General features: G+C 36.0%; 1 protein-coding gene across 9 annotated transcripts in view; it reads left to right on the top strand.

Moving 5' to 3' along the window:
- COL5A2 (collagen type V alpha 2 chain) overlaps positions 1-27645 on the top strand; it is a 387158-nt gene that overhangs the window by 339667 nt on the left and 19846 nt on the right. For all 9 annotated transcript variants that reach the window (XM_042949421.1, XM_042949419.1, XM_042949417.1 and 6 more), the window contains 28 exons: positions 793-846; positions 2004-2048; positions 2494-2547; positions 5465-5509; positions 6610-6663; positions 8906-9004; positions 9485-9529; positions 9647-9745; positions 10966-11019; positions 11309-11416; positions 12490-12543; positions 13106-13204; positions 14863-14916; positions 15631-15729; positions 15838-15891; positions 16003-16056; positions 17447-17500; positions 18278-18331; positions 20632-20676; positions 21233-21331; positions 22354-22461; positions 22809-22862; positions 25066-25119; positions 25338-25391; positions 25811-25864; positions 26273-26380; positions 26498-26551; positions 27084-27137. In XM_042949421.1, the coding sequence (XP_042805355.1) occupies positions 793-846; positions 2004-2048; positions 2494-2547; positions 5465-5509; positions 6610-6663; positions 8906-9004; positions 9485-9529; positions 9647-9745; positions 10966-11019; positions 11309-11416; positions 12490-12543; positions 13106-13204; positions 14863-14916; positions 15631-15729; positions 15838-15891; positions 16003-16056; positions 17447-17500; positions 18278-18331; positions 20632-20676; positions 21233-21331; positions 22354-22461; positions 22809-22862; positions 25066-25119; positions 25338-25391; positions 25811-25864; positions 26273-26380; positions 26498-26551; positions 27084-27137 (1863 nt within the window). The remainder of the gene's footprint in view (positions 1-792; positions 847-2003; positions 2049-2493; positions 2548-5464; positions 5510-6609; positions 6664-8905; positions 9005-9484; positions 9530-9646; positions 9746-10965; positions 11020-11308; positions 11417-12489; positions 12544-13105; positions 13205-14862; positions 14917-15630; positions 15730-15837; positions 15892-16002; positions 16057-17446; positions 17501-18277; positions 18332-20631; positions 20677-21232; positions 21332-22353; positions 22462-22808; positions 22863-25065; positions 25120-25337; positions 25392-25810; positions 25865-26272; positions 26381-26497; positions 26552-27083; positions 27138-27645) is intronic.

Raw genomic sequence — 27645 nt, 5'->3', positions numbered from 1 at the left:
TGCAGTTTTAAGGGGAGTCTATTCTCTGCATTTCCAAACCATGAAATGAATGCGCTCTGACATATGGAGAGAATAGATATTTGTATGTTTGCAATGTGTGTTTTAGATAAATAGAATTGGGTATTTAAGTTAGCATATTTGTGAATGTAACAGCATTAATATTTACCTTCAAATGAAGCAAATCTCAAAATTCCAAAAATTGCAGGTAGATCTATCTATCTATCTATCTATCTATCTATCTATCCATCTATCTATCTTCTATCATCTATCATCTTTCTATCATCTATCTATCACAAAGCATGGCTGATATTTAATAAGTATATACTGGTTGGTCTCTGTTTTGAGTAGTGAGTTTCTGATTAGAATGCTTGGTGCTCTACTAGTTATTAATTATTTTGAACATCAACCCGGTTATAACCCATATCTTGTAAGTATATAAACTCTGCAATTACTTGTCTTCTATAAAGCCACCATAAGTTTTTCATTTGTAGTTATAGAATAAATTTCTATGAAGTCACAAAAATTTAAAGGGTGAGAACATCATAAATTAAAAATGTTATTTGAAGGGAGAAACCTTTTTAATTTTCTTTGAATAGGTTTTCAAAAAACCTTTAATTTAATTTTCTTTGAATAGGCTTTCAAAAAATGTTGAGAATTTGTAAACATTTTGGGTAACGACTTTAAATATCTGTTTTTAGAAGACACTTTCTGTGAGCTTATTTTTGGTTCTTCTTTTACACATTTAATAACCAAAAAGAGCAGAAAAACACAAATTTATATTTTTCTTCTTAGGGACACAAAGGTCTTGAAGGCCCTAAAGGTGAAGTTGGAGCACCTGGTTCCAAGGTAACTGTACAGTAGCTTAATCTAATCCCACAGTTGCATTTCAGGGTTGCGTCAGGTCCCTACCAGTTTTTTCAGAACCAACTTAAATTCTGGAGGAAAGAGGAGTATAGAAAAGGGATAGTTGAGTAGATAAATATAATTTTTCATAGATGAGTGGCAATAGATTCAGCAGGATACATGACATGGATAAATTTGCCCCTAAGGGTAGCCACCATGGCACTGGGTTTATACCAGTGTAGGATGGGTGTAGACGGGTGGATGAAGATGGTACTGCGAATTCACTCTTTTTTCTCCTTCAAAAATATCTGAGAGGTTTAGGTAGTTTATTAGCTCAATTTTTAATTTTTTTTTTTTTACGTTTATTTATTTTTGAGACAGAGAGAGACAGAGCATGAATGGGGGAGGGGCAGAGAGAGAGGGAGACACAGAATCGGAAGCAGGCTCCAGGCTCCGAGCCATCAGCCCAGAACCCGACGCGGGGCTCGAACTCACGGACCGCGAGATCGTGACCTGAGCTGAAGTCGGACGCTCAACCGACTGAGCCACCCAGGCTCCCCGATTAGCTCAGTTTTTAAAGTACCCTTTCGATTCCAGGGCCTCTAGCCATTGTTGTTTCTTCCCAAGATGTGTTTATGTTGAGAGAGAGAGAGAGAGAGAGAGACCATAGAAGAAGGACAGAGGACTTTTTAGTGGGAAGCATCATGTGAAATATACATAAATGTGAGATATATGTACATACATATATGTATGTGTGTGTGTGTTGGCTTTAAATTTTTAATTTTTGAGCTTCCTATAATAGATCTTAAAGGAATATTAATCAATTTTAACTTTATATAAAGTTTTACTTGAGCTTAAGTATCATCAGACATAAACATATAATTACTTTGTTGATACTAATTAATGTGGGCGGATGTGATAGTACCATCAATCTTGTTTATATCCTCAATTTATTTTATACTTATTTCCATAGAAACTAAATTGCCATCGCTCTTTGAGAAAAAGTAATACAGCAGAATTTTGAGGTCCGTCATTTCAAGTATGCCTTTCAAATAGCCAGTTTGAAAATATACTTTTAAAATGACATACACGTAGAAAAAGTGATGTGAATATCAATTGTAGGTTTCTTATACTGTACTATAATCTCATTTTTGCTTTAGGGTGAAGCTGGCCCTACTGGTCCAATGGGTGCCATGGGTCCTATGGTATGTATCAATTTAATACTTTGAGCATTTTTTGCTTTTTAGACTATATTAAGTGAATGTTTAAATGCAAAATAAAAAAAAACATGGAGGAAATATGATAGCTGATGAAGTAATCTTGATTACCAGCTGGCAGACCAGCACGCTCAGAGAATTGCACCCTTTGAATAGAAAAAGTTTCTTGTTTCTTAGTGTTTAAACAGGATTATTATAGACTTAGCCCATTAAAGCTATATAAAGTGAAATCTGTTTAGGTAAGAGGTGGTAGGTTATGTATCCCCACAGGTAGAGAGTTTCAAACCTGAAGTTGCTCCTTGTTTGGTCATATTGTTTGGTAGCTAATAATATTGAGTCTCGATTGAGTTGAGTGATGTAGTCAAACTACCTTAGAATTCAAATAAGATGCTTTAAGAGGTGTTTTTTTTTTTTTCCCCTCTCTCATCTGTAGGGTCCAAGGGGAATGCCAGGAGAAAGAGGGAGACTTGGGCCACAGGGTGCTCCTGTAAGTATGTATATTTCAACTCTCTCAAATGGACTGAACATGTCTTTTAAATGAGACTATGGTACTGGTTGCCTACATTTAAATTTATTTTTTTATCTTTATTTTTTATTTTGAAATAAATTTAGGTTTACAGAAAAGTTACAAAGATACTATGGAGAGTTTCTGTGTATGCTTCACCTACCTTTTGTTAATATTAACATCTTATACAACCACAGTATATTTGTTGCTTACTTATCTGAATGCTGAAGTTAAGAAAACTATAAAAACCTACAGCAACATGGAATATAGTCCATGGGAAAATATGAAATTGGGAATAGTAGTAAAATTATAATAATAAGTTACATTTTTCAAGCAGGTTTTATATGCCAAGCATTCTTCCATTATCTTTATTTTATATCCATCACAATCCTGAAAGGTAAGTACTGAGTGTACCCTTACAAGAGCTGAGTTTCTTTATCATCTGTCTTTGATTTATTTTATTATTAAAAAAATTTACATTTATTTATTTTTGAGAGACAGAGTGAGACAGTGCATGAGTAGGGGAGGGCCAGGGAGAGAGGGAGACACAGAATCTGAAGCAGGCTCCAGATTCTGAGCTGTCAGCACAGAGTCCAACGCGGGGCTCGAACCCACGAACAGTGAGATCATGACCTGAGTTGAAGTCCAAAGCTCAACCAACTACGCCATGCAGGCACCCTTGTCTTTGATTTATTTTAAATGCATAGATTGAGAAATACTTTTACTGTCTGCCTGTGTACCTTGAACCTAGCTAGAAAAGGGGAATATTCTATTAATTCTCTTCATAGATCTCTGAAGGTTAGGCAGCTAATATTTCAACCTTGCAATTCATTATATTTTACCTGTTTTCATTTGGACAATTAAGGACTGCCACCTTGCCTCTATTATTTTTACATTTATCATCCCCATTAGTATTAGGAATCTCACTCAGGTTTACAGCATCCCCTGATGTTACCCTTAGCTTACAGAAGAAAACCACTTTAGAGTTTCTCAATGGTGTCAAAGTCAGGGCCCTGGTTTGGGAGAAGTGAGACCTTCTCACTAGGCCAATCCTTGTCCCCTTGAAGATAGACTGTCCTCTGGAAACATAGAAAATATTGTAGAATATAGTCAACTGTTGATGTATCCATCCTTACATAATATATCCAATCTAGTATGTTCACTTCTCTGTGCTTTCTTCTACTGTCTGCCAAGACAGTTCTGGCATTTCTACCTCACTTAGTGTGGGGCATTGCTCTTTCTGAGTTTCCAAGAACCATCTTTCATGTTAATACCATCTTTCAGGATATTTATGAGAGTGTTAAATGTGTATCATGGGAGAGTATTTCCATATCATTAAAGTTCTCCACTTTATATCCTTTCCCTCACGATCCAGTACCTTCAGGACCTACTCCCACACATTCTCTTTTGGATTCTGGCTCTACATGACGTATAGGACTCATAGCTCCTTTGGGGTGTATTTTCCCTCTTTTATCAGAAGAAGATTTTCCTCAACTCAGTTATTTTGTGACTTGATGCTAGTTATTGGTCTGGTGGCCAACGAGCAGGGGCAAGTGGTGGTGGTGGTGATAGCACATGTTGTCCGATAAAGTAGAGGCTTCTGCAACATCTTTAAGGAAGGGAGAAGTATATGCTGTTAAAGGTGGGAATGGTGAGAATTTCTACAGGCCCGTAGGCTTCAGGGTTGAGATTTCAAAGTTCTTAAGATATCCCAATGTCAAATTACATTCCTTCTAATCAAAGCCCCTGACCATGGCAAACAGCCTTTCCATGTTTTAGAATTCAACCTTCTCAAGAACTCTTGAACCTTTATCAAGCCCTGGGCCCAACCTTCAGGATTTTCTTCCCTCAGACTGTAGAAGATCACAAGATTTTAAAATGCTTCCAAGGAATCTTATATTGATGATTAATCTCGATTAGCCTTTCAAAGTCTTTCTCCAGTGTATTCATTCAACAAGTTCATGCAATTCCATCAACTTTATAATTGCTATTTCTTCTAAACCTTTTCAAGTGCCTGAGCTATTGTACCCATAGCCCTTTCTCTTACACTTGTGCCCTCTCTTAGTTTACCATTGGAGGCAATATTTATTGCTGCATTACCACCAGATGTCAAGAGTGAATCAGACTTCATTGATCACCAGCTGGTCAGTGAGGAATCCAGCTTTAAAATTCCATTTTAGAGTCTGCTTTTTTGTACTACTTCTGGTACCAATGGTATTGGTCTCAGTTCAGGTTTCCCAGGAAACAGCATCAAAGCAAAGACTGGTGTGCAGGAAATTTATTGGGGAGTGCTCTCAGAAACTACATTGGTGAAGAAATGAATAAAAAACAGGCTTTGTTGCATGGAGAATATAAACTGTACTATAATTACAACAAAGACCCCAGTCTCCATGAGTCTTCTGTTCCATGAGAACTATGGGACCGGGATGGCTTTTCACACTTGTCTTGAATGAGGGCCAATCCTTTGTACTGCTTCATTGACCTTGGAAGAGGCATAATTTTGGGAATGCTACCTTAGCTGAGGGCAGTTTGTGGGAGGGTCTTAACTCCTCTGAGTTAATCTGCTTATTAAAAAGACTGAGGTATACAAAATTTCATTGTCTTTGAGCTCATTTGATGGAAAGTCATACATTCAAGTAAGAAGAATCATTTTAATCAGTTTCATTTTTTAAGTCATGATTGTTCTTTGTTATTGTTATAAGGGTAGATGTGTTTATTCCTACCTTATTGTTGTACAAAAATGTATTTTAATTGCTTTTGACCTAGTTAAGGTTGTTGTTGGTTAACTTTAAATATTTATTCTTCAGTTTTTAACATGGAAATTTTCATAAAACGAATTAATTATGAGCAAATACTGTAGAAAATATAATTTTATCTTGTCCCCTTTTCTCCTAATTAGGGACAACGAGGTACACATGGTATGCCTGGAAAACCTGGGCCAATGGTGAGTTGTATGACTTTCATATTTGTTCATTTATTTATTGTTCCATTTGTACATTCATTAAAATTTACAGAGCACCCACTGTATCTCAGACACTTGGAATAAAAAGATGATAAACACACAGAATTTATCTTTGGGAATTGCCTTGTCTATCAAGGAAGAGAGATATATCGATTAATAATGTATCATAATGCTGTTGCTAACTGCTATGCTATAGAGTGCAACAAGATATAGGGTACCTGCACCTACGTTTATAGTGAGATAAATATATCAAGGAAGACTTTAAAAGGAGTAACTTTCAAGCTAAGATTTGAAAGATGAGTGTATAAAATGAACAGGAATATAGCATGGTTTATAGGATGGATAGATGAAAAAAACATGATGAGTTCAGGGGAATACTAGGAGGGTAAATCAGATTTGAATTATTTGCCCTTAGGATATTTTCTCCCTCGTTATTCATAAAAAGGAAACAAAAGAAGGGAGGGAAAGAATAACTGTAGTTTAAAAGAGATTTTGTTACTGAAAAACTGATGGAATTAAAACAAATCCTCAAAGCAGAATCAGGATAACCTAGAATGGAATTCCTCTTATACTCATTTCCTTTAAATCTGACCTTTAAGTCAATGGCTTAAACTCTATGCATGTCTTCCCAAATGTAGGATGGTGACAAATATCCACATACTAGCCCTTCAAAAATCACTTTGAAATATCCTCATGATTCTTAAGCATCATTTTTTTTTAAAGAGACCTAGATTATGGTATAAAACATAACTTTCTCAAAACTGTATTACTTGGTTAATACAAAGAAAGTACATCTCTCAAGAAGCAGTTATTTCAAACAATTTGTGTTTTGATGGACTTACTCTCTTATATAGTACAACTAAGAAATTCTATTGTGTTTAATACCACTGGCCAAGTTTTTTAGCACTGTTTCATATCAATGTTGGAAGATACTATAATAAAATTACATTATCTTTGTGATGTTGAAGTACTAAGTGGATTTTTCTCATGTGTCAAAATACAGAATGTTGTCAAAGAATAAAAGATGACTTAATTAGATATTAATTTAAAAATCTGATCACTTTTCTGGTTTCATTTAATAGGGTCCTCTTGGGATTCCTGGATCTTCCGGTTTTCCAGGAAATCCTGGAATGAAGGTAAAATGTTAATATATTTAGCTCTTGACTATAAGAATTACTTGATGATATGAGAATGTCATTAATTGTATGGAAGTCACTCTTAACTAAGGAAAAAACCTAGAGCATTCTCAGTGTGTATAATCGTAGGAAAAGAAATAAATTTAAAAATGAGATTACTATGCAATATGTAGTTAAAGGAGAATTACTGCTAATCATACAATTGTAATATCAAAGAATCCGCTGCGTTAGAACTCTAAACTAGACAATTGTAACAGCTGCAAAGAGTAAGAGATTAATCTGAATTGGAACTCTGCTCTTGGATACAGTGCCTGGCAGTAATAAATAGCAGAATGTTCTAAACAATAGGAGGTTAAAATAAATCAAAGGTTGTCAAAAGGCTGTTCTTTCACACAATGCTGGCTTTCACTCCAACCCAGGCCCCCTACCATTTACACAACCATGAAAGGAATAGGCAGGGAGGCTATTTGGCTTTCCACAGGGGACTGGATTAAAGCATTCTGCTGGGATGATTTACATCTGTAGTGAGTCACAATGTGTTCTTTCAGTATTTTGGGTGATAAATTCAAGGATTACAGTAAGAGGTTATTAAGATTATATTAGCTAAATTAGTGAATACATTCAGAACACTGTTTTCACACTTTAAACAACACAGTACATTGGATTACCCCTCACGCCCAGTTTCCCTTGGCCATAATTTTCTTCATCTCAAAGAAGGGATTTACTCACAAGATTCTGCTGTACAAAAATGATTGTGGCCATGGCAGTCACTTCCCTTCTGTAAGTCTTGTTTTCTCATGGGATTTTGTTGAAGATTACATGAGAGAGCAATGCAAACTCTAATACTGCCTGATGCAGAGGATGCCCTCAATATAGGTCCTTGCTTCTCGTTGGTAGTGCTACACAAATGGACTTTGAACTGTGAAACAAAAACAACAAAAAGTCCATAGCTAACATTTCAAATACTCTCAAATGTGAGAGTCATCGGGTTAAATTATTCTTCGGGCTCTCTATAACACTGTCTTTAAACTCTGTGCCACAGGAACGCTGCTACTTTAAAATGATGCTGTCCCTAAGTCATTTCATCAACCAGTCCCTTGTTTCACTGAGAGCTCACTGTGCACTCAAGCAGATAAGACTTTCTTGAGATCCCTCTGTTTCTGACCTCCCTGAAGTGCTAATCCTACCACCACTGACTCTGGCCATGGAGGGCCCAACCTCCCATGTTCCCATCAAAATATACAAAACTCCTTCTCTCCTTCCTGTGAGACCCTCTACCCTCAAACTGAGCTTTGGCCAGAGAATTAAGGAAAGAATGCTCACAATGCCCAGGACTAAGACTTGGCAGAAAGTAGTTTCTGCTCCTACTATGGCATCTAGTGAAGACCTCATTAGCAATGGCAATTTATATAACAGCTCACTCTGCATAATTCCTTCTCCTCCTGGGTTTTTCTAGTACTGGCTTTTGGCTACTAAAGACTGTTTAATAAAGCCAAACGCTTAGCAAAACTGGTTTTCTCAGAAATTGTTTGCCTATCCTACCATCCTCTCCTGCCAAGCATAAAGTTTCCAGATCTTCATTTTTGGCCACGATTCTGCTATACCTATAAACTACTTCCATGGTCTCTGTTTCTCTGGATGAAAAATAAACTTCCATATCCAGTTCTTCGAATTTCAGAGAGTCAGTAGGGATTTTATATATTTATTAGCACTAATGAACCTCCTCAGGCTTAGAATTTTAGTTCTGAAATTCTAGGTCCAGGTTTCTCTAGGATTAGATCTACATTGGGACCTAATATGTTGGATAAAATACAGAAACCCACTTAGGTTTAAACTTCAGATAAGTAAAGAATAAATTTTTCGTATAGATATGTTCCAAATATTGCCTGGGACAAACTTACACTTAAATTATTTGTTATTTATCTGAATTAAAACTTAACGAGGCATCTGTATTTTTATTTACTATCTGGACTACTTTCATGGGTTGAAATAAGAGTAGATATCAGGTTACCTTGACCACTTTACTCTGCTGGTAATACTGAAGATATTATCATACTTGATGGGTTGGAAAATGAGTCTACTCCTTAAGCTAGGTTAGACACACAACCCTTATAAACTGATTAGCGCTCATCACCCTTTAAAAATACTTGAGTATAGCATGTAGGGCTCCAAATAAGCAATAAACTTTGAATGACACCACATTTATATTTTTCCTATAACATTTCTTTTTGTACCCATTTAGGGAGAAGCGGGTCCCACTGGGGCAAGAGGCCCTGAAGGTCCCCAGGGACAAAGAGGTGAAACTGGGCCACCTGGTCCAGTGGGCTCTCAAGGTCTTCCCGTAAGTTCCCAGTACATTTAAGAATTGTGTTCTTGACAGAAAGCTTGACATCTTTTATAACGTCAGAACAGTTTTAATATATCCTCTTTGAATTCTGAATGAGTGTTTCCAACTGATTAAAGAAACCTATTTCTCTTGTCAACTCTGCAAAATTTTATCTATTTTATGGAAGAGGGAATTAGTCAGAAAGCGAGTTTTATGATATAATGGTGGTTGATTCTTTTAATGTTTATTTTTGAAAGAGAGAGAGAGAGTGTGTGTGACTTAGAGAGGGGCAGAGAGAGACAGAGACAAAATCTGAAGCAGACTCCAGGCTTAGAGCTGTCAGCACAGAGCCTGGCATGGTGCTCGAACTCAGGTTCCCCACGGTGGTTAAGTTTTTACAATAATTTTTCTGCCTCCTTTTGGAATGTGGGTGGACATCTGGATAGCATCCTAGATATGGCTTAATATTTTGTAAACTTTTCATGGATCTTTTAGGGTGCAGTAGGAACTGATGGTACACCTGGTGCCAAAGGCCCAACGGTGAGTAACTAACTGCATCAATGCCACGTGAAGTTCAAATGGATACAATCCTTTGGACATTGACAGTAGACTTCTACTGGGTTCTCTGCTCATCATGTCACTCTTCTACTCTGACAGGGCTCTCCGGGGACCTCTGGTCCTCCTGGCTTAGCAGGGCCCCCTGGATCTCCAGGACCTCAGGGTAGCACAGGACCTCCAGGAATTCGAGGCCAACCGGTAATGTCCTTTCAAATAACTATCATCCATTAGTATAATCCAACTAAGATCACCAAGCAAAATAATATTCAATGAGAACCAATGAAACATGGATAATGGGACATATCTGAGTGAGGCAAGTGAAGATAGGAATCTTTGTAAAGTGGAAGCCACACGTTAATGTACAATTTAGGTGTTTAAATTCAAAAGGGAACGTTATTACATTGTGTTAAATTTTAGTGGTTTTTTAAAATTTAAAATAATAAGGTCATAACTTTATAGTCTATCTCATAGATATTTATGAGTGGTTGAATAGTACACATTATAGAAATATTTTCCAAGCCAGTGTGAAGAAATGTGGAGGTTATAATGACAATTTGGTTAAAAATGGGTTCACCAGCTATTTCTTGAGAGTTATCTTGAAGAGTGATTCCACCATATTATTCATATTGAAAGAAATTTCCGTACTTTGTGAAATTATTTATTGGAAAAAATGTTATGCTAAACCCATAAGAAATAAACACATTGAGAAGTTGTGCTTATATATTTTTAGCTTCTGTATAAAAATTAAAACTTTCTTTCTTAACACTGCCTAAAACAAATATTTTAGATTCTGTTCCAAGTAACTTAGTTATGCTAACAAATCCCTTTAAATCCTGGTGGCAGATTTATTAAAATATGAGTGTTGCTGATATTTCACATTTGATTTTATCATGTTCTCTTAGCCACCTGGTTCCCACAGGTTTAACTGGTATTTAAAGACACATACACACCAAAACCCTAGAACACTCCGAAGATGAAATGCTGAATTTGAACTTGTCAAACTCTCAATAAATAGAACATAAATATAAAGTTATTTTGATTCTGGGTAAATAACTCTATTTCCTAAAATATACCCTAAATAGATTTATCTGTAAAAGTTGTCACTGTTAGTTCTAATTTTAATTATCAAATTGGAATAACTGAATAATTCTAATTTTCCTAGTATGCATGATAAAACACACAAGATTTTAAAAATAAGTCCTTTGAAGACCACTGTAAAATAGACAGACTTCTATAAACTACTTATACTGGGTTTTATAAAATTTCACATACATTCTACAAGATTTGCAAAATTAGAAAAAATGTTAATACAGACTCAGCTGCAGAAAGTTTTTAGGGCCTGTTAACTATAATTAATTAAAGCAAGTTGGACTGGCTAAAAGTCCTGGGTTTTATAACTATTGATACTTTTATTTTAGGGTGATCCAGGAGTTCCAGGTTTCAAAGGAGAAGCTGGCCCCAAAGGGGAACCAGTAAGTCTTCATTTTTTTGTTTGTTTGTTTGTTTCAATGATAAGAAGACCATGAATATTGTCCAGCAGTGCACAGGTCAAAATGCTCAAGTGTTTAAAATAATATCAATGAGAAATATAACTTTGAGTGGCAATACTTTAGTTTAAAACTTGTAACTGACTTCATTACTTTGGATGGAAATAGTTTAATATAGTTTTAAATTTGTAATTGACTTATTTAAATGAAGCTTTTGACTATAATTCAGTTGTCAAATGGCTGTTGCTGGTAACTGTCCTTCTGTTTTTAATAGGGGCCACATGGTATTCAGGGTCCAATAGGTCCACCTGGTGAAGAAGGCAAAAGAGGTCCCCGAGGTGATCCAGGAACAGTTGGTCCTCCAGGCCCAATGGGAGAAAGGGTAAAATTTGAATAATAAGATAAATTCTTAGAGTTGTGTGTGTGTGTGTGGGGGGATTATGTGGGGAGGTTTGGGGATAATAAGGAAAGCTAGAGTCATTGAAAGAATTGCTTGCAAATGCATTGCACAGTTGAGTATGGTTAACTGTGTATTAAAGGAACCAACTGTCTAATAATTATTGCCCATTCATTCATTCATTCATTTAGATAACACTGACACTGTGCCAATTCGATATATTGGTACTTAGGATACATCAGTGAACAAGAAGGCTATGGTCCCAGCCTTCATGTGGGGGCTAGTAAGCAACAGTTTATTCTAGTGGGGAGGTAAGCAATAAACAAGTCAACAGCCAAACAAAAATATAATTATACATTTTAATGAGCTCCATATACACTTAGGAAATTACAGGGTGATGTGGTAGAGAGTAGCTTTGAGTATGTGATAGTAGTGTGATATTAAATTAGGTGGTTAAGAAGTGGATTCTTTGGGAAGATGGCATTTTAGCTATTACCTGAAGATGAGGACGAACCAGCAAGAGACCTTGGGAGTAAGAACACTGTCAGCAGAGGAAATGGCTAGTGCAAAGCCAGCAGGGGCTTGGTGATTTCAGAGATTAGAAGAGGTTGCTGTGACTGGAGTATAATGAAACAGGTCTGAAAGGGACAATGATAATATCACCTTACATTTGTAGAGACGTTCAAAGAACGCACAGTACTTCACATACAAGACAATACTAATGTATGTCATCACTGACGTTTTGATCATGGTAGATGGTGCCATTCCTTTGCTGCTTATCTAGATATCCATTTTGCTCTATGTTTATTTTACAATTAATTGTTAGGATAGTTCTTAATTTGAATAATTTTTGACTTGATACTGACATATTCTCAAAAATTTAAAATTTTTAAATATTTCTATGTAGTTAGGGTTTTGTCCCTTACACTTTATCTTTTGCCATGTTGGCTTGATCACAACTCCTAAAACCTTGTAATGCCAAAAATAAAAATTACCCACTCATTATACATTGCAAAAACATCAACAACAATTAAGAATCTCATTTTGGTCATTTGTAGGGTGCTCCTGGCAATCGTGGTTTTCCAGGCTCTGATGGCTTACCTGGACCAAAGGTGAGGTTATCCCATCCATGTTGACATTCATGTGGGTGGTGCCCCAAAAGATGCCGTTGTCCAGAATGGTGATCTAGCTTTGATCCACATGGCTTCAGATCCAGAAAAGAGTCAGACACAGATGTCAAGCCTAATGCCAAATCCCTCTTGTGCAATTTATGTATTATAGACGGCTAGGGGAGAAGGATAATGGTTGCAAGTATGTAGGAGTTTGTTTTCAGACTTCCTGGAGACCCAGCTGAGAAGAAAAGGTCACAGACCTTTCCTTTATCTAGAAATTTAGACTCTAGAATTTTGGTGTTCCCCCTCACCCAAATCTAGATTATTGGAGTGATAATCTAAATACAATTTTTATTAATAATGAAAAACCATTATTCTACAAGAACTAGGAGTTAGAACAAAATATGTAGTGATAGTTTTTGTAACTTTGTAATCACTTCGACAAAGTATTTGTATGTTATTCTAGTGCTTTGATTTGTAACAGGCAATTTTGATATTCACTTGCTTTTATCTTCCTGCACTGTTTCTTTTTTCTGACACATTCTGCTTTGCATTGGAACAGGGGGCTCAAGGAGAGAGGGGTCCTGTAGGTTCTTCAGGACCTAAAGGAGGGCAGGGAGACCCAGGACGTCCAGGTGAACCTGGCCTTCCAGGTGCTCGGGTAAGAACACAGCAGTTTGCTACATCGACCCAGAACAGCTCGTCGGTACTCAGTGAAGTGTTTTTTAATTAAGCTAGTTTTGACAAGTTGGATCATTTCTTTTGTTTTTACGATTTTGACCTGATTTACTATTTTTTTAAAAAAAACTGCTTTGTTATTTTCATGACATATAGAAAAACATGGTAATTTCTAGTCTCCCTTTCTCAAAGGAGTATGCATTAATAGTTTTGCCACTTGATATGGAAAAAAAAATCCTGTTTGCCAATTTTTATTTTTCTTTACTTGCTAACAAAAATCTGTTTGGCTTTTGGCAGAGAGAATTCCTGATAAATTTCATCCTGAACAAATGTTACTTGAAAATTCATTTGAAGTGTGTAATTGCTGTTGTTACATTCAGTTGTCCACAATGCTCCTTAAAAAGAAAGGAATTATACAAAAAGTTGTTGGATGGAAATATACATTTGGCTCCACATAATCTTGAACCCAACACTTTTATTTATTCATTCATTTATTTATTTATTTATTTATTTATTTATTAACATTTATTCATTTTTTGAGAGACAGAGAGAGACAGTGTGAGCAGGGGAGGGGCAAAGAGAGAGGGAGACACAGAATCTGAAGCAGGTTCCAGGCTCTGAGCTGTCAGCACAGAGCCCGACGCAAGGCTCGAACTCACAAACTGAGATTATGATCTGAGCCAAAGTCAGACCCTTAACTGTCTGAGCCACCCAGGTGCCCCATACCCAGTGTTTTTAAATATATGAATAAAAGTCTACTACAGCCCTTTCTCCTTCTATGTAGGAAACTGGAACTTTCTTAAAACTTCTTCCCTAGATACCTAATAAAGTTGGAATGCCAGGTGAATGAGCAGTCAGCATTGCTTATAGTAAAAATGATGCCTGACTGTAGACCACATCTGGACCTGGGAGGACTATGAATTATAAAAACCTTATAGGGGAGCATGGCTTTGGGCATCCTGAGTTTGGAGAAACTGGTACCTGCACATTCACCTTGCCAGATCAGTATACTGTGTTCGAGGTGCTGTTACAAATACTGGTTACCTGAGATTTCTAAGCCAGAGTGGCTCCTGTCCCTGCCATGTAGACTCATTTCCTCATATCTGGCCTGTCCATTGTAGAAGGCTTAGATGATGCCCTTGGAGGCCATGCTGTGAGGGCTGCCCCCCAGTGGAGAGTCCCACGTGATGCTGCCTGTTGGCATGCTGTGTTTTCTGCCCTGTATCCTTCCAAAACCAGGCTGGGGGAGGCCCATGATTAGCCTGTGAAGTTTGTCTAGAGGAGCCTAAGGCCACTGAGAATGGGCATTGTGTAGTGGAACTGGATCCTTTTAATGAAGTGCTATTTTTACTCTCTAGAATCTTTTTTTAAAAAGCGTATTTATTTATTTTGAGAGAGAGAGATAGAGTGAGCAGGGGAGAGGCAGAGAGAGAGAGGGAGAGAGCAAATCCCAAGCAGGCTCCACACGGTCAGCGCAGAGCTTGACATGGGGCTCAAACTCACAAACTCTGAGATCATGACCTGAGCCGAAATCAAGAGTTGGATGTTTAACGGACTGAGCCACCCAGGTGCCCCTACTCTCTAGAATCTTTACCTCAGTTGCAGGTCAGCAACAAAATGACAATCACTTTTAATTTTCAGGGTCTGACAGGAAATCCTGGTGTTCAAGGTCCTGAAGGAAAGCTTGGGCCTTTGGTAAGTGATGTAAACAGAAATCCACAGCCATGATAGACATATAATGTAAGACGTTTATTTGAGGTTAATGTTTTTAATCATGTGAGTGCTGATCATATTTACATGTTTAAAATGCCAAAGCAAATTCATAGGACCTTCATATTTTAAAATTCACTAAAAATTGATCAAGTTTAATTGATATAAATGTTTGAGATTGAAGTTGCTTCTCTAACATCTGGGGAAAAAGTCGAAATTATGTATTCTTCCAGTATTGGTGAAATTTGTCTACTGGAAACATTCTCATTTCATAAATGTCCTCCCAACTTTACAGGTTTAAGAGATAAGTAGGTATGACTTTTGGTAACTTATGTATTCTAGGCCCTTCCTTTATACCAAAAAATGTGAAATGAAGTCCCAAATTTTCATTACCGCAAGCTAGAGTAAATTAAAGAGTAAAAGGACAATTTCCCCTATGAATAGAAGAGCGTAAGGAGCTGTGAAGATGAGGTTCATGTGTAGAACCAGAGTAAAATCTCTGTTCTAAATACTCAGCATCCTTCAGCACTTTTTTTTTAAAACACGCAACTGTTCTGATTCACTGAGAAAAAGATGAAGGATAATTTAAAACTTATATAACTTTCAGAAGTAAGCAAAGAAAGGCAAGTGACAATTTGGGTGACCTGATATTCAGAGAGAATTTACGTAAAACTTACATTGCGCCTGTCAATTTTGTAGGGTGCTCCGGGGGAGGATGGCCGGCCAGGTCCTCCAGGCTCCATAGGAATCAGAGGGCAGCCCGGGAGTATGGGTCTTCCAGGCCCCAAAGGTAGCAGTGTGAGTACAGTGCATATGTTTGCTATCTCATCATCATCCTCACCTGAAGTAGGCATGTTATGAGCAAACTGATTGAATTTTAAGGTAGTTTTCTATTCTTTCTTTTAGGGTGACCCTGGAAAACCTGGAGAAGCAGGAAATGCTGGTGTTCCTGGGCAGAGGGTAACTATACAAACATTTTCTGCCAAAAGGGAGGAAATATATATAAATATATATGAAATGACCCAAATGTCTCACGGCCTTACTTCACATATTATCTCTGTGTGATATTAGGGAGCTCCTGGAAAAGATGGTGAAGTTGGTCCTTCTGGTCCTGTGGGCCCCCCGGTATGTGATCTTTTAGCGAGAATTACATTCACATTGCACTTTTCGATGATGTTTGTTTAAGACTTTACTTATGAGTAAGTTTCAGGGCAGGTAATGAGAAAGTGCAAGATTGAAGAATTCTAATCTTTTCTTCTGACCCCTGTGCCAGCACCTTCTGCCTTTTTAAATGGAGCGATTGGACTTTTCATTTTAAACTTCTTTAAAATGCTGATGGCAAAAGCAACCTCATTGTCCTTATGTGTCACAGTTAAGGAACATATCAACTGAACAGAATCATGTTTGACAAATACTTTGTTCTGTCTCTTATTGAAAAACATAAGTACTGAACTATACTTACATTCTTCTGATAATGTCTCATATAAATTTGTCTAAGCTAGCTGATTTTTCTTGAGAGAGACTAAAAAAGAAAGTATTTTGTCCTTTGAGGTGCATCTGCATCCTAGGATTCTAAAATTAAATATTTATCAGAAATATTTTGGCATATTTATTTGTTTATGATGGGGCAATTTAAATATCTTTCTAAAATGTTAGCTTTGCTTTCTTCAGCTGCTCTAGTGTTGAAGGCTTGATTAATGGTTCTTCTAACACTGAGAACTAAATTGGAACAGAAATTAGAGCGTCCCTGTGAAAATTTTTGTAAGCCAAAGTGGTGTAAAGGAAAGAAGCAATTATTAATTTATGTGAAAAATTTCTTAAGATTCCCAGAATCCCAAAATAACGTCTTTTAGGCTTTTCTGGCATATCTTAGGACATATCTTAGGCTATATCTTGCTCTAACAGATGCGCAAAATAAATCCAGATAAAGCACAGATGCTCACAGACACAGATGACGCTGAGATGCTAAGTCTAGTTTCCCAGAAAGAGTTGGGTGTGCACTGCCTCTATAACAGCTCACTGCAAAACAAACTCTGAATGCCTTTTGCCTTTTTTTCATAAAAGCAAAAATTCTCTTCAGAGTCCTTTCAGTTAGCACAAAGAGGTACTAATACAGGTCTTTCATGAAAGCAAAGTGACATAATGCCAACTTTGGAAAAGCAGGGGACACTTGTATTACCTTTCTATTAAATGTGTGAAAGTAATGAATTTTTCCATGTTCAATTTCTCCAATTTCCTCAGAAGTTTGTGTTTGGTTCCAGACAATTTTATGTTTGGATCAAAAAATAAACATATGTCCTCAGTCTCTCTTCTGGCTTTAGAAGACATTTTCTTACCAGCAGGGACCTCAAAGAATCTCATTAAACTATTTGTAATGCTAGTTTATAATCTGGCTAAAGTGAAAAGCATGTGATTGGAAAAAAAGCAAATATCAATACTTCCAGTGGGTCACATAAACAGGAAGCAGGTGTAAAGATCTGGCTCTCTTCATGATTTTCTTTCCTTTATAACTTAGGGTCTAGCTGGGGAGAGAGGAGAACAGGGACCCCCAGGACCCACTGGCTTTCAGGTATGTAATAATTCAGTTTTCCATGTATTCTACCATTAATTAAACTGATTTTTTTAAATATAAAAAGATATGGTCAAATGATGTGAAATTCCACAATTTTTTAAAAAGTCATCCCTCTTTTAGTAAATAAAGATTTGGATAAAACCCAACATTTTTGTTCAAAGGGAAGGAACAGATTTCCCCTGAAAAATGGATCAAAATCCAAAATTATTAACAAATTAAAATTTTTAGGTGTTCTTGATACCTCAAGAAGTTTTATTGAACTATTTTAAGGTTTATCTAGTTTTATTGACAAAATGTCTTAAAATTTTCGCTGAACAAATTTTCATGATTTATTTAAATATATGTGGTGTGGGAAACTGTTCATTATTTAATAGCATGGATAATCATAATTTGGCAAAGAAAACTTTTAGGAATGACTTTTAATATTATTATTATTATTATTATCATTATTATTCTAGCAGCCTAAAATATTGCTTTCTGACCCATAAAAACTGGACCAATGTTAAGAATCTCCTGTTAGAGTCTTAGGTCTTTTTTTTTTTTTTTTTTTTTTTGCTAAGTGGTGTGCAAATGAAAATCTAAACCTAGAAGCTGACTGGCTGCTGCATTATCACAGAAGATAATGGTTTTCTCATTCTGTTTTGATTGTGTTTAAACAATATATTTTGCTTGAAAGTATAGTCATGGAGACTCCATGATATATAAAAGGTAACCTGTTAATGCTAGTGGCCTATTAAACTTTTACAAATCTACAATTTTTTTTTCTTTTTTTAGGGGCTACCTGGTCCTCCAGGGCCTCCTGGGGAAGGTGGAAAGCCAGGTGATCAGGTAAGTTTTAAGGTAATAGTACAATAACAATACTAAAAATTGTAGGTTCATAATATCACTTATTATATTTGAGGTTCTGTTCTGGTTTGCCTTATCTCTATTAATCCTCAAAGCAACCCTATATATCTAGGTATCCATATTATTATTATAACCATTTTTCAGATGAGGCAAATGAGGCACACAGATGTTATGTAACTTTCCCAAAGTGACCCAGCTGATATTATTTGAATCCTGGTAGTGTGCTTCCCAAGACTGTTCTTAATCCCTAAGTCTATGTCTTGTCATATCTACAGAGTTTTACTGGAGGCTTTATAAATGGTTATGAACAGATACTAACCATTTTATTTCTATTATTTTATTAAGACATCAGTTTAATCTATTTTTCTGTGAGTGATTCACTCATTCACTTAACCTTTCAACAAATATTTATCATCCCTGGCCCCCACCAGCTGAACAAAATGGACATGAGGTAGTGTTTCTGGGGAGGCACTGTGTGTATGGGTGTACCTAATTCAGACTTGGGGATTTAGGGAAAGTCTCCCAGACCAGGTAATATATTTTATGAGATCTGAAGGATGAGTGATGGTAGGGGAGGAGAAGGGAAGGTAATAAAATACTCCGGGAAATGGGAACAGCAGGTGCAAAGGTTTTGCTGATCAAATTAAGGCACTGAATAAATTTGGTAAGTCAGGAATGCAGAGTATAACTTGAGGTAGAGATGAGGCTGGTGGGTGATACAGGAGCCAGATTATAGAAAATCTGAATTTGAATATTATTTGCTCTTATTCTTCTAATGGAAGATGATGAAAGGCTTTTAAGTAGGGAGTAGTACGACTAGATTTGGGTTTTATGAAGACCACACCACATGAAGAACGGTACATTTCAGATTGGCGGCCCACCTGATACAGTTTTTGTTTTGTTTCATGTTTTTAGAAAAAGGCAAAGTTTGTTTGAGGAATTGACATAAGAGGCAGGTCCCTAAGTCAGTAGTAGCAGTGACGTTCTAGTGTGGCTGCTACCAGCCTATGTGCTGGTGCTAAATGCACAGGAAATGCCAGCCCTCCATTTCAGAGGATGTGAAGTTACCATCCAAGGACAGTTTATGCTTCTTCATGTTTCACTTTGCCTGGCAACGTCCTGGGTTGGGGACGGAAGGTGGACACTGATGCCTTATCTAAAGTTAAGACATATCCATATGCCCAAGAGAATTCTTCTAGCAGACAAATGAAAATTTCTCATGATGGAGGATTATGATGGAAGCAAACATAACTGAATATATTGAGATTAACATTTGTGATTTTGTAAACATAGACGGTAGAGGTTTTAGTGACCATAGTTATCTGTCACCATCCAAACTGCCAGAAATATGCTACTTTGACAAAAAGTACTCTATTCAAAATATTGCAGGGTGTAATGGTAGAAATCAAGACACTATGAATAGTGCACTATCTACCACAAAATTGTAAGCAATATTATATTTAGTAATTGCAAGATGTACCATTAACTACATATCACTAAAAAATACCACATAAAGCTGATTAAACTATGAGATAAAATATTTTTCTTATGAGATAAAATATTATTGAAAGAACCCTCAGATTTGTTTATATTTAGATTTTCTTTTAAACCATATATCACTCATTAGCATACCAAAAAAAGAAAATGAAAGAAAAATAATTTGATTAAATTATCCTTAAAACTTCATTCAGAACCAACCCAACTTCTAAATTACTTTTCATCTCACTCTTTGACAACCATGTTTCTACACAACATCTTTCCTTGTCATTAGTTATTACTTTTAATCAAAGAGAAAAGTTTTGAACTTCATGACAAAATTTCCTTTAGTTAAGAACAAACTGAAACTTGTAATATATCATGACTGCACTAGTTTGAACCCACAGTTCCCAGTACATTGTCCATAGTGTATGGTCAAAAAAAATTTATTAAATTGAATTGGTTCTGTTTAAAAGATCAGTCTCTTTATTGCTTTTTATTTCAGTTTCATCTGTTAAAATTTGTTCATGTTAGGAAATAAAATTACTGTATATTTTGTTGTCTCTAAAAAAACCAATGCATTATATTTCTGAGATAATATTTTGCATGTTTCATTGCCCAAAATCAAATGTTCAAGTATAATAAACATTTTTTTAGAAAAATATTTCCATCTAATGTATGAGCTTAGTCAAAACTTCTAATATTAAATTAAAAGAAACTAGACATGTGATATTGAAAGATTTGTAATAAATACCTAAAATTTAGCTCAAAGCAATTCTTCCGGTTTTTAAAATTATATCTTATAGGGTGTTCCTGGAGATCCTGGAGCAGTTGGCCCATTAGGACCTAGAGTAAGTATTTTCTCCTTCGTCATTAACTTTGTTTCCATTGGCTTTAGTTTTAAAAAGCATCTTTCATCATAAACTGGGCTTTATTTTAAGCATGCAGTTTCTTTAACCTGATGAAAATCAATCTTATGAGAAAATCTTGTGCTGTGAAACTAGCACATCCTTATTCCAGGTTCATTTCTTAATACTAAATTAGAAAATTGAGCCCCGGGACTCCTGTGTGGCTCAGTCAGTTAAGCATCTGACTTCGGCGAAAGTCATGATCTTATGGTTTGTGAATTTGAGCCCCACCATCAGGCTCTGTGCTGACAGCTCGGTGCCTGGATCCTGCTTTGAATTCTGTCTTCATCTCTCTCTGCCCCTTCTCTGCTTGTGTTCAGCCTCTCTCTCTCAAAAATAAATACACATTAAAAAAATTTTTAAAGGAAAATTGAGCCTCAATAGTTGCTCATTTCTCAATTTTTCTCCAGTAGAAGCAGTTTTGCAGATTTCCAGAAACCTTTTTAACCTACTTTCAGATCAGTTGCTAAGACTGTCTGACATCCCAATGTTGCACTAGGGAGAACGCGGAAATCCAGGGGAAAGAGGAGAACCAGGAATAACCGGACTCCCTGGTGAGAAGGGAATGGCTGGAGGACACGGCCCTGATGGCCCAAAAGTAAGTATGGCCCTGAGCTTGGCATTTCCAAATGTCCCAAGATTACTGCTCTGTAAACACATGACAGAACTAGAATGTGTTTCCCTTATGGTTCCAACATAATTTGATTATATGATTTTCCTCTTCAACAAATATTGAGTGAACATCTACTAGGCTTTTTCCTTGGCGCTAAAGAATCAGTTGAAAAGAAGCCTCTTTTCTGTGATGCAAATTATGGTCTAGTGCACATGGTAATACATTCTCATCTAGAAATCCATTCCTAATATTTGTTTGTGTAACTTTAACTAGTGACTTCCATTAATAAGCAGAAGCAATAAATAGAAAATTGCATAATTTATTAAGAGGTATTCCTAATTATGTGTTCCATTGTTTTTCTGTCTCAGGTTCCATAGTTCTGCTTACTAATCATATGCAAGGATGTTGTATTTTAATTATGAAAGTAGAATACATCATAAGGCAAAAATCAGTACTATTTGGTTTGGGTGCCATATTAAGATTGGTAGAAGACAAGAAGACAACTTCAGTGTAAACAATTAAAGAAGAATTTTTCATGTTCATATAACATTAGATCCTTTATCATCTTCAAGGTCCAGAGTGATTACATAGGATCTGCTTCAATTTAATCACTGAATTAGCTTGTAAGCAAGTTTAATATCATGGGTTCATTAGAGAGAGAGTGAAATACTCTCTAAATGTAATGTCTTCATTCTTTATTAGGATCCCCATGATGTTGTCAAAAAAAGAAAAAGAAAGGCAACCATTATTTTTATTTGAATCGATGCTCAATTTCCCCAAAGAAAAAACTTGAATATATAAACCAAAAATCAAAACAGCAAAATCTTTTTTTTTTATTTCAAAGTATCACTTCAGAGACAATTTTCACAAATGAAAAATGGTAAGGCCTAAGTTGAACCATATGAAATTGCTGACATGCAACTATTTTTGGCCTACCAGAAGAGAAATTTAATGTGGCTGAATTTTAATATTATATTGATGAGATCACTTATTGTTGGTTTATTTAGGGCAGTCCAGGACCATCTGGGACCCCTGGAGATACAGGCCCACCAGGTCTTCAAGGTATGCCAGGAGAAAGAGGAATCGCAGGAACTCCTGGCCCCAAGGGTGACAGGGTAAGTCTTTTTTTTTTAGTTCATTCATTTAGACTTTCTACATTTCTACTGAAAATGATTTCCTGGGCAGGCTTTTACTTCTACCATTCTGAGTCACAAGTCAATCAGTCTTCCTTCCTTCCTTCTTTTCTTTCTTTCTTTCTTTCTTTCTTTCTTTCTTTCTTCCTTTCTTTTGTTCTTTCTTTCTTTCTTTCAGAATTCAGAACGCAGAATGCCAGGCACTTTTCTAGGTTCAAGGGGATTTATCTATGAACAGGAGGGATAAGCCCCTGCCCTCATGAAGCATCCATGCAAATGAGAGAAAAAAGACAATTAAATGAATAATGGTGTTTTGTGTGTTTTCCCAGGGTGGCATAGGAGAGAAAGGTGCTGAAGGCACAGCTGGAAATGACGGAGCAAGAGTAAGTGAAATCTCTCCTTTCCCAGCTAAGCAAGGAATCAGTATTATCGTTATTATGTGAATTTGCCTGAACTCTCCAAAATAAAGTTCATTGTGTTTCTATAATAGTCAGGATTTGGAAAATGATGAATTTTGAGATTTGATGTTGAAAAATCATGGATACTCATTTTGCTTACTTTGAATTAGAGCAAGCCAAAAAGCAGTCATTGTTGAGGGAATGAAATAAAACACATTTTCCTGTGCATCTGAGACCAGTGCTTTAAGCAGGGGGGGCCCTCTTTATCTTTTTCTATCATCTTTTTATTTCTCATGCAATGTTTATTTTTGTTAAAGTGTTGATCTAGTGAGCTGTTCTAGACCTCATTCCAGGGCAGGCACTTAGAGTTTTGCAGAGCAGCCAAGTTGAGATAAATATTTCCTGATATACTGTATATTTAAGGATTAGAAAATTACTGCCCAATGAATTAATTCTTTCATCAATAAAGAGGATGAAGAAGTGAAATGTAGAGAAAGATGGTTGATACCAAGGCATTGTTTAATGTCATGTGAGAAATTGACCTTTAATAAGCTTTAGGTCCTCAAAAATAGAATGCATTTGCAATTCTCAGGACAGACTGAATATGATTTTTTAGACATTAATGACATGATTCTCTCATGTAAGATAGAGCTCAGACATTCAACAGTCCCTGGAGTAATTCCTGATATTTGATGACATGGTTTGCTATTAGTTGTCACGCTGTGCCCTGGCAAGAGCAGTTGTGTCATACAGAAAGAGCTCACATCGAACCATCATTAACATATTGATGCTGCACATTGAGCCACTGTTAATACATTGTTTACATTAGCTTTTAATAAAAAAAAGTAAAATACAGACAAGTTTTAGTCTTAGCGGTAATTAACCCTTTTTTCTTTTTCTAAATATCTACTTAAGCGTGACACGCTTAATTTAGCGAATTATGAACACGAGATATTTCTTCCCTTTTAGTTGACTCTAATGTTTAACTTCATATTTCAAAAATGGTCTAGGTAAATCTGGCATATTGTTTGTATTTTATGTCATAGATGGTCTATAGTGCATAGTAAAGTAGTGCAGTACTGTTTGAAGGCATGTTGCATTGACTGTATTTTAAGGTGAATTCTGAAATACATATCTATTGTTTCTATGAACTAACTTTGAAAATGCAGTGTGATAGGAACAGGACTTAAGCAATGACTGGTTTATTTTTAGTAATGACAATACATTGCTTTAGGGAGGAAGCAGAGCAGACCATTTATTGTAATCTCATAGTAAAGGGGAAAAATTAATAACATGCTTTCTCTGTATGAAAAAAAATGTGAATTTAATGAAGTGATCCTCATATTTAATCCAATTCTTTAAGGAAATAGATTAGGGAGATTATTGAAAGATTATTGCTCCATTATAGATCTAGAGAACATGTGATCACAGTTTTCTTATGTCCTTATAAGAGCATAAAAACATGAAGTAATTTTTTGTTTTTTAAATTTCTTCCATAATACATACAAAAATTAAAAGACAAAAGAATATTTAGGCTGCATATGTAGAGGCAATGCACAAATATCAGATAGAAAACCCATTTTAGAAAAGCCTCCAATACAGTCAAGCAGTTTAAAGATTGTGACCACATGCCAAGAAGACGTGGTTTGAACCCCCATGTGATAGCGCCCTAAGCTCTGAGCCTAAAGGACTCAGCCTCAGTGTGGCTGGGTAGTCACACTCCTTGTGATCTTAGGAGAGTGTAGAAAACTCAATGCTTTATCAGAATTTCACTTAAAAAAATAAAATAGAGTGATATTTTGTTTGTATAATTTAAGAATACAGTATCCTATACAAAAGAAGAAAAGTTTTGTTTTCAATCTATTCGCAAATTTCAATATTAAATAGGCTAAGAAACGTAGAAATATTGTGGAAAAATAACATTAATTTAGAGCTAATGTTTGAACACAGTATTGTATTATGTATGGATGAAAGAGATTAAGACACTTTGTGGAGAAAATTCCAGAAGTTGTTTTAGAGTAACTAGAAAAATCTTAACAATATACAGATTATATCACTTGTTATAGACAATGTTTTGCAAAGGCAACTAAAGCAATCACAAAATAATACCTTCTTTGAATGTTTGTATAATCGTGGGAAATTCCATTCATTCTTTTCCTCAACATACCTATGTTCTATTCATTAACAGGGTCTTCCAGGTCCCTTGGGCCCTCCAGGTCCTGCAGGTCCCACTGGAGAAAAGGTAGTATCATAAATTGGTATTTTGTGGACTCAGAATCATGGAGTCTGGATGATAGCTCTTTCTCATAATGTTTTCTCTTTCCTAATATGTAGTAGTTGGGCCAGATCATCTCAGAGTTCTCCCCCACTGTCTGCCCTACACACAGGGCTCAGCTTCCCCCAGGTGTATTATGTTTTGTTCCTGCTTTGGACAATAACCATCTGACATCTGCTTTCTAGGGTGAACCTGGCCCTCGAGGTTTAGTTGGGCCTCCCGGCTCCCGTGGCAATCCTGTAAGTGACAGTATTTTGATGTTCTTTAGAATGGGGTTAAGCAGAAAAACAATTCATCATTTTGTATTGATGTTTATATAAAACCTTGCTTGTTGGGTCAGGCTACTTAGAACTTCCTAGTTTTCAGTGTTTACAGGAGACTCAAAAACTTAACAGTCTGTAATTTTTATGCAATCTGTTAAACCCAACTAAGCAGTTCATTTACCAAATAATTAAGCTTTTTTGAGACTTCAGACATTGGAAATTTTGCTATATGGCCCTTATCTCTATCTCACCCTTAAAAGTCTTCCTTAAGAAATAAGTCTAATTCATCTACATATACATTTCAAGATCCTACAAGTTTATATAATTATATTTTTAAATACTGTTCCCATTTAGAATAACGTGTGAAAACAACAATAATACTTCTCTTATCCTAGGGCTCTCGTGGTGAAAATGGCCCAACTGGGGCTGTTGGTTTTGCTGGACCTCAGGTATAATTTCCAAATATCTCTAATTTACAGTGGGCACTCCTCTTGCTATAGCAATAGATTTAATTAATCATCATTGTGATATGTACTGAAGATATATTAAAGATTCTGGGAAGTTTACAGGTTTCTGGGCAATATTCTCATTTTCAATACATTTTTTTCATGACTGGCACTAAAACACACTATTTAAAATTCTATACTTATTTGTTTTAATAAAAATGTGGTGGGATAACTTATTTTTTCAGACTGTCTTCAAAGATCCCACGAGGACATTTTTCCTTCTGTGCTTTAATACCGATCACAAAGCACCATTTTACAATATAAGGTTAAGTGATATGTTAGTAATAATTACTGTGAAATAACTTGTCTACAAGTATTATAATCAGTTGCTTATTTATACAACTAATATAGGGTCCTGATGGGCAGCCTGGAGTAAAAGGTGAACCTGGAGAGCCAGGGCAGAAGGGAGATGCTGGCTCACCTGGACCACAAGGTTTAGCAGGATCCCCAGGCCCTCATGTAAGTTAAAAGAAAAATAAAAACCAAAAAGTTGAGTCAAGTACCCAATGTTTAAACTTTGTGTTTAGCCCATTTTGCTTTACTATAATGATCTTTTGTTTCTGTCTTTCTATATAGGGTCCTAATGGTGTTCCTGGACTAAAAGGTGGTCGAGGAACTCAGGGTCCACCTGTAAGTTGCTTTGAAGCTCTGGGAGTTACATGCAGCTAGTCACAGATACGTGGCACTTTGTGACCATATAAAAGTTCATCTGAAGCTGTAACAACAAATTTTTACTTGGATAACAACTGTAATGGAAAGGGCACTTAAATGGAGATCTGGGTTACAGTTAGTTTTATGATCTTGAAGACCCAGCCACCTCATATGTAACATAAATAATATATTACCTATTGAAGACATAGGTAATGAATAACAGGGAATTGCTTTACAGAACTCGGTTATGCAAAATATTAATGTGATTCTAGTTCTAGTCTTGCGCACATTTGTATACGTTCAAGATAAATGAAAGGTAGAAAGAGAAAAATAGCATCTTTCCAACCGATTAATTCTGATCCATTCTTGTATAGGATACAAGAATAAATTTATTGTTTACAACAAGAAAGGGAATCTAAAGGCCTAAGTATCCCTGTGAAAAACTAGATCCCAGAAAGAATATGTAATTAATAGTTATTTTAAAATGTCTTATATGATATTATATTTCTAGGGTGCTACAGGGTTTCCTGGTTCTGCCGGCAGAGTTGGACCTCCAGGCCCTCCTGTAAGTCACTTCAGTAATTCAGATCATTAGTAGTGAAGCCATCACACACACACACACACACACACACACACACACACACACACGATAACACACATATATGTACACATTATATAGAAATATATATACATATATTGAGTTATTTTTCATTCTTTTATTTAATCTCTTAATGATTAACCCATGTAAACAACCCTTATCCTAAGAATTCATACATACTGGTATCTTGTCAAAGTAAATTCATCTTTAATCATCTTTAAATGAAAAGCTCATTTAAAAGTCCTTTTTTAGCCCCAATGTTTTACCATTATTCCATTTGGGTACTAAATACTAACAATATGGTGTGCTAATAATCATTTCCTTAAGTTAGGCGGCATCTCTGAAATTTAGTTAAATAAATGATATTCTTTCATTACAAGATTAGGCCAGATAGAATTAAATGTTATATATTTATTAATGGAGCAGAACCTTAAGAAGTTTGAAAAGTGAAGTTAATTTCAGCACACTTTTGGTA

This window comes from Panthera leo, chromosome C1, assembly GCF_018350215.1.
Source record: "Panthera leo isolate Ple1 chromosome C1, P.leo_Ple1_pat1.1, whole genome shotgun sequence".
Classification (NCBI taxonomy): domain Eukaryota; kingdom Metazoa; phylum Chordata; class Mammalia; order Carnivora; family Felidae; genus Panthera; species Panthera leo.
The sequence above is the reverse complement of the archived record's forward strand: the minus strand, read 5'-3'. Positions and strand labels throughout refer to the sequence as shown.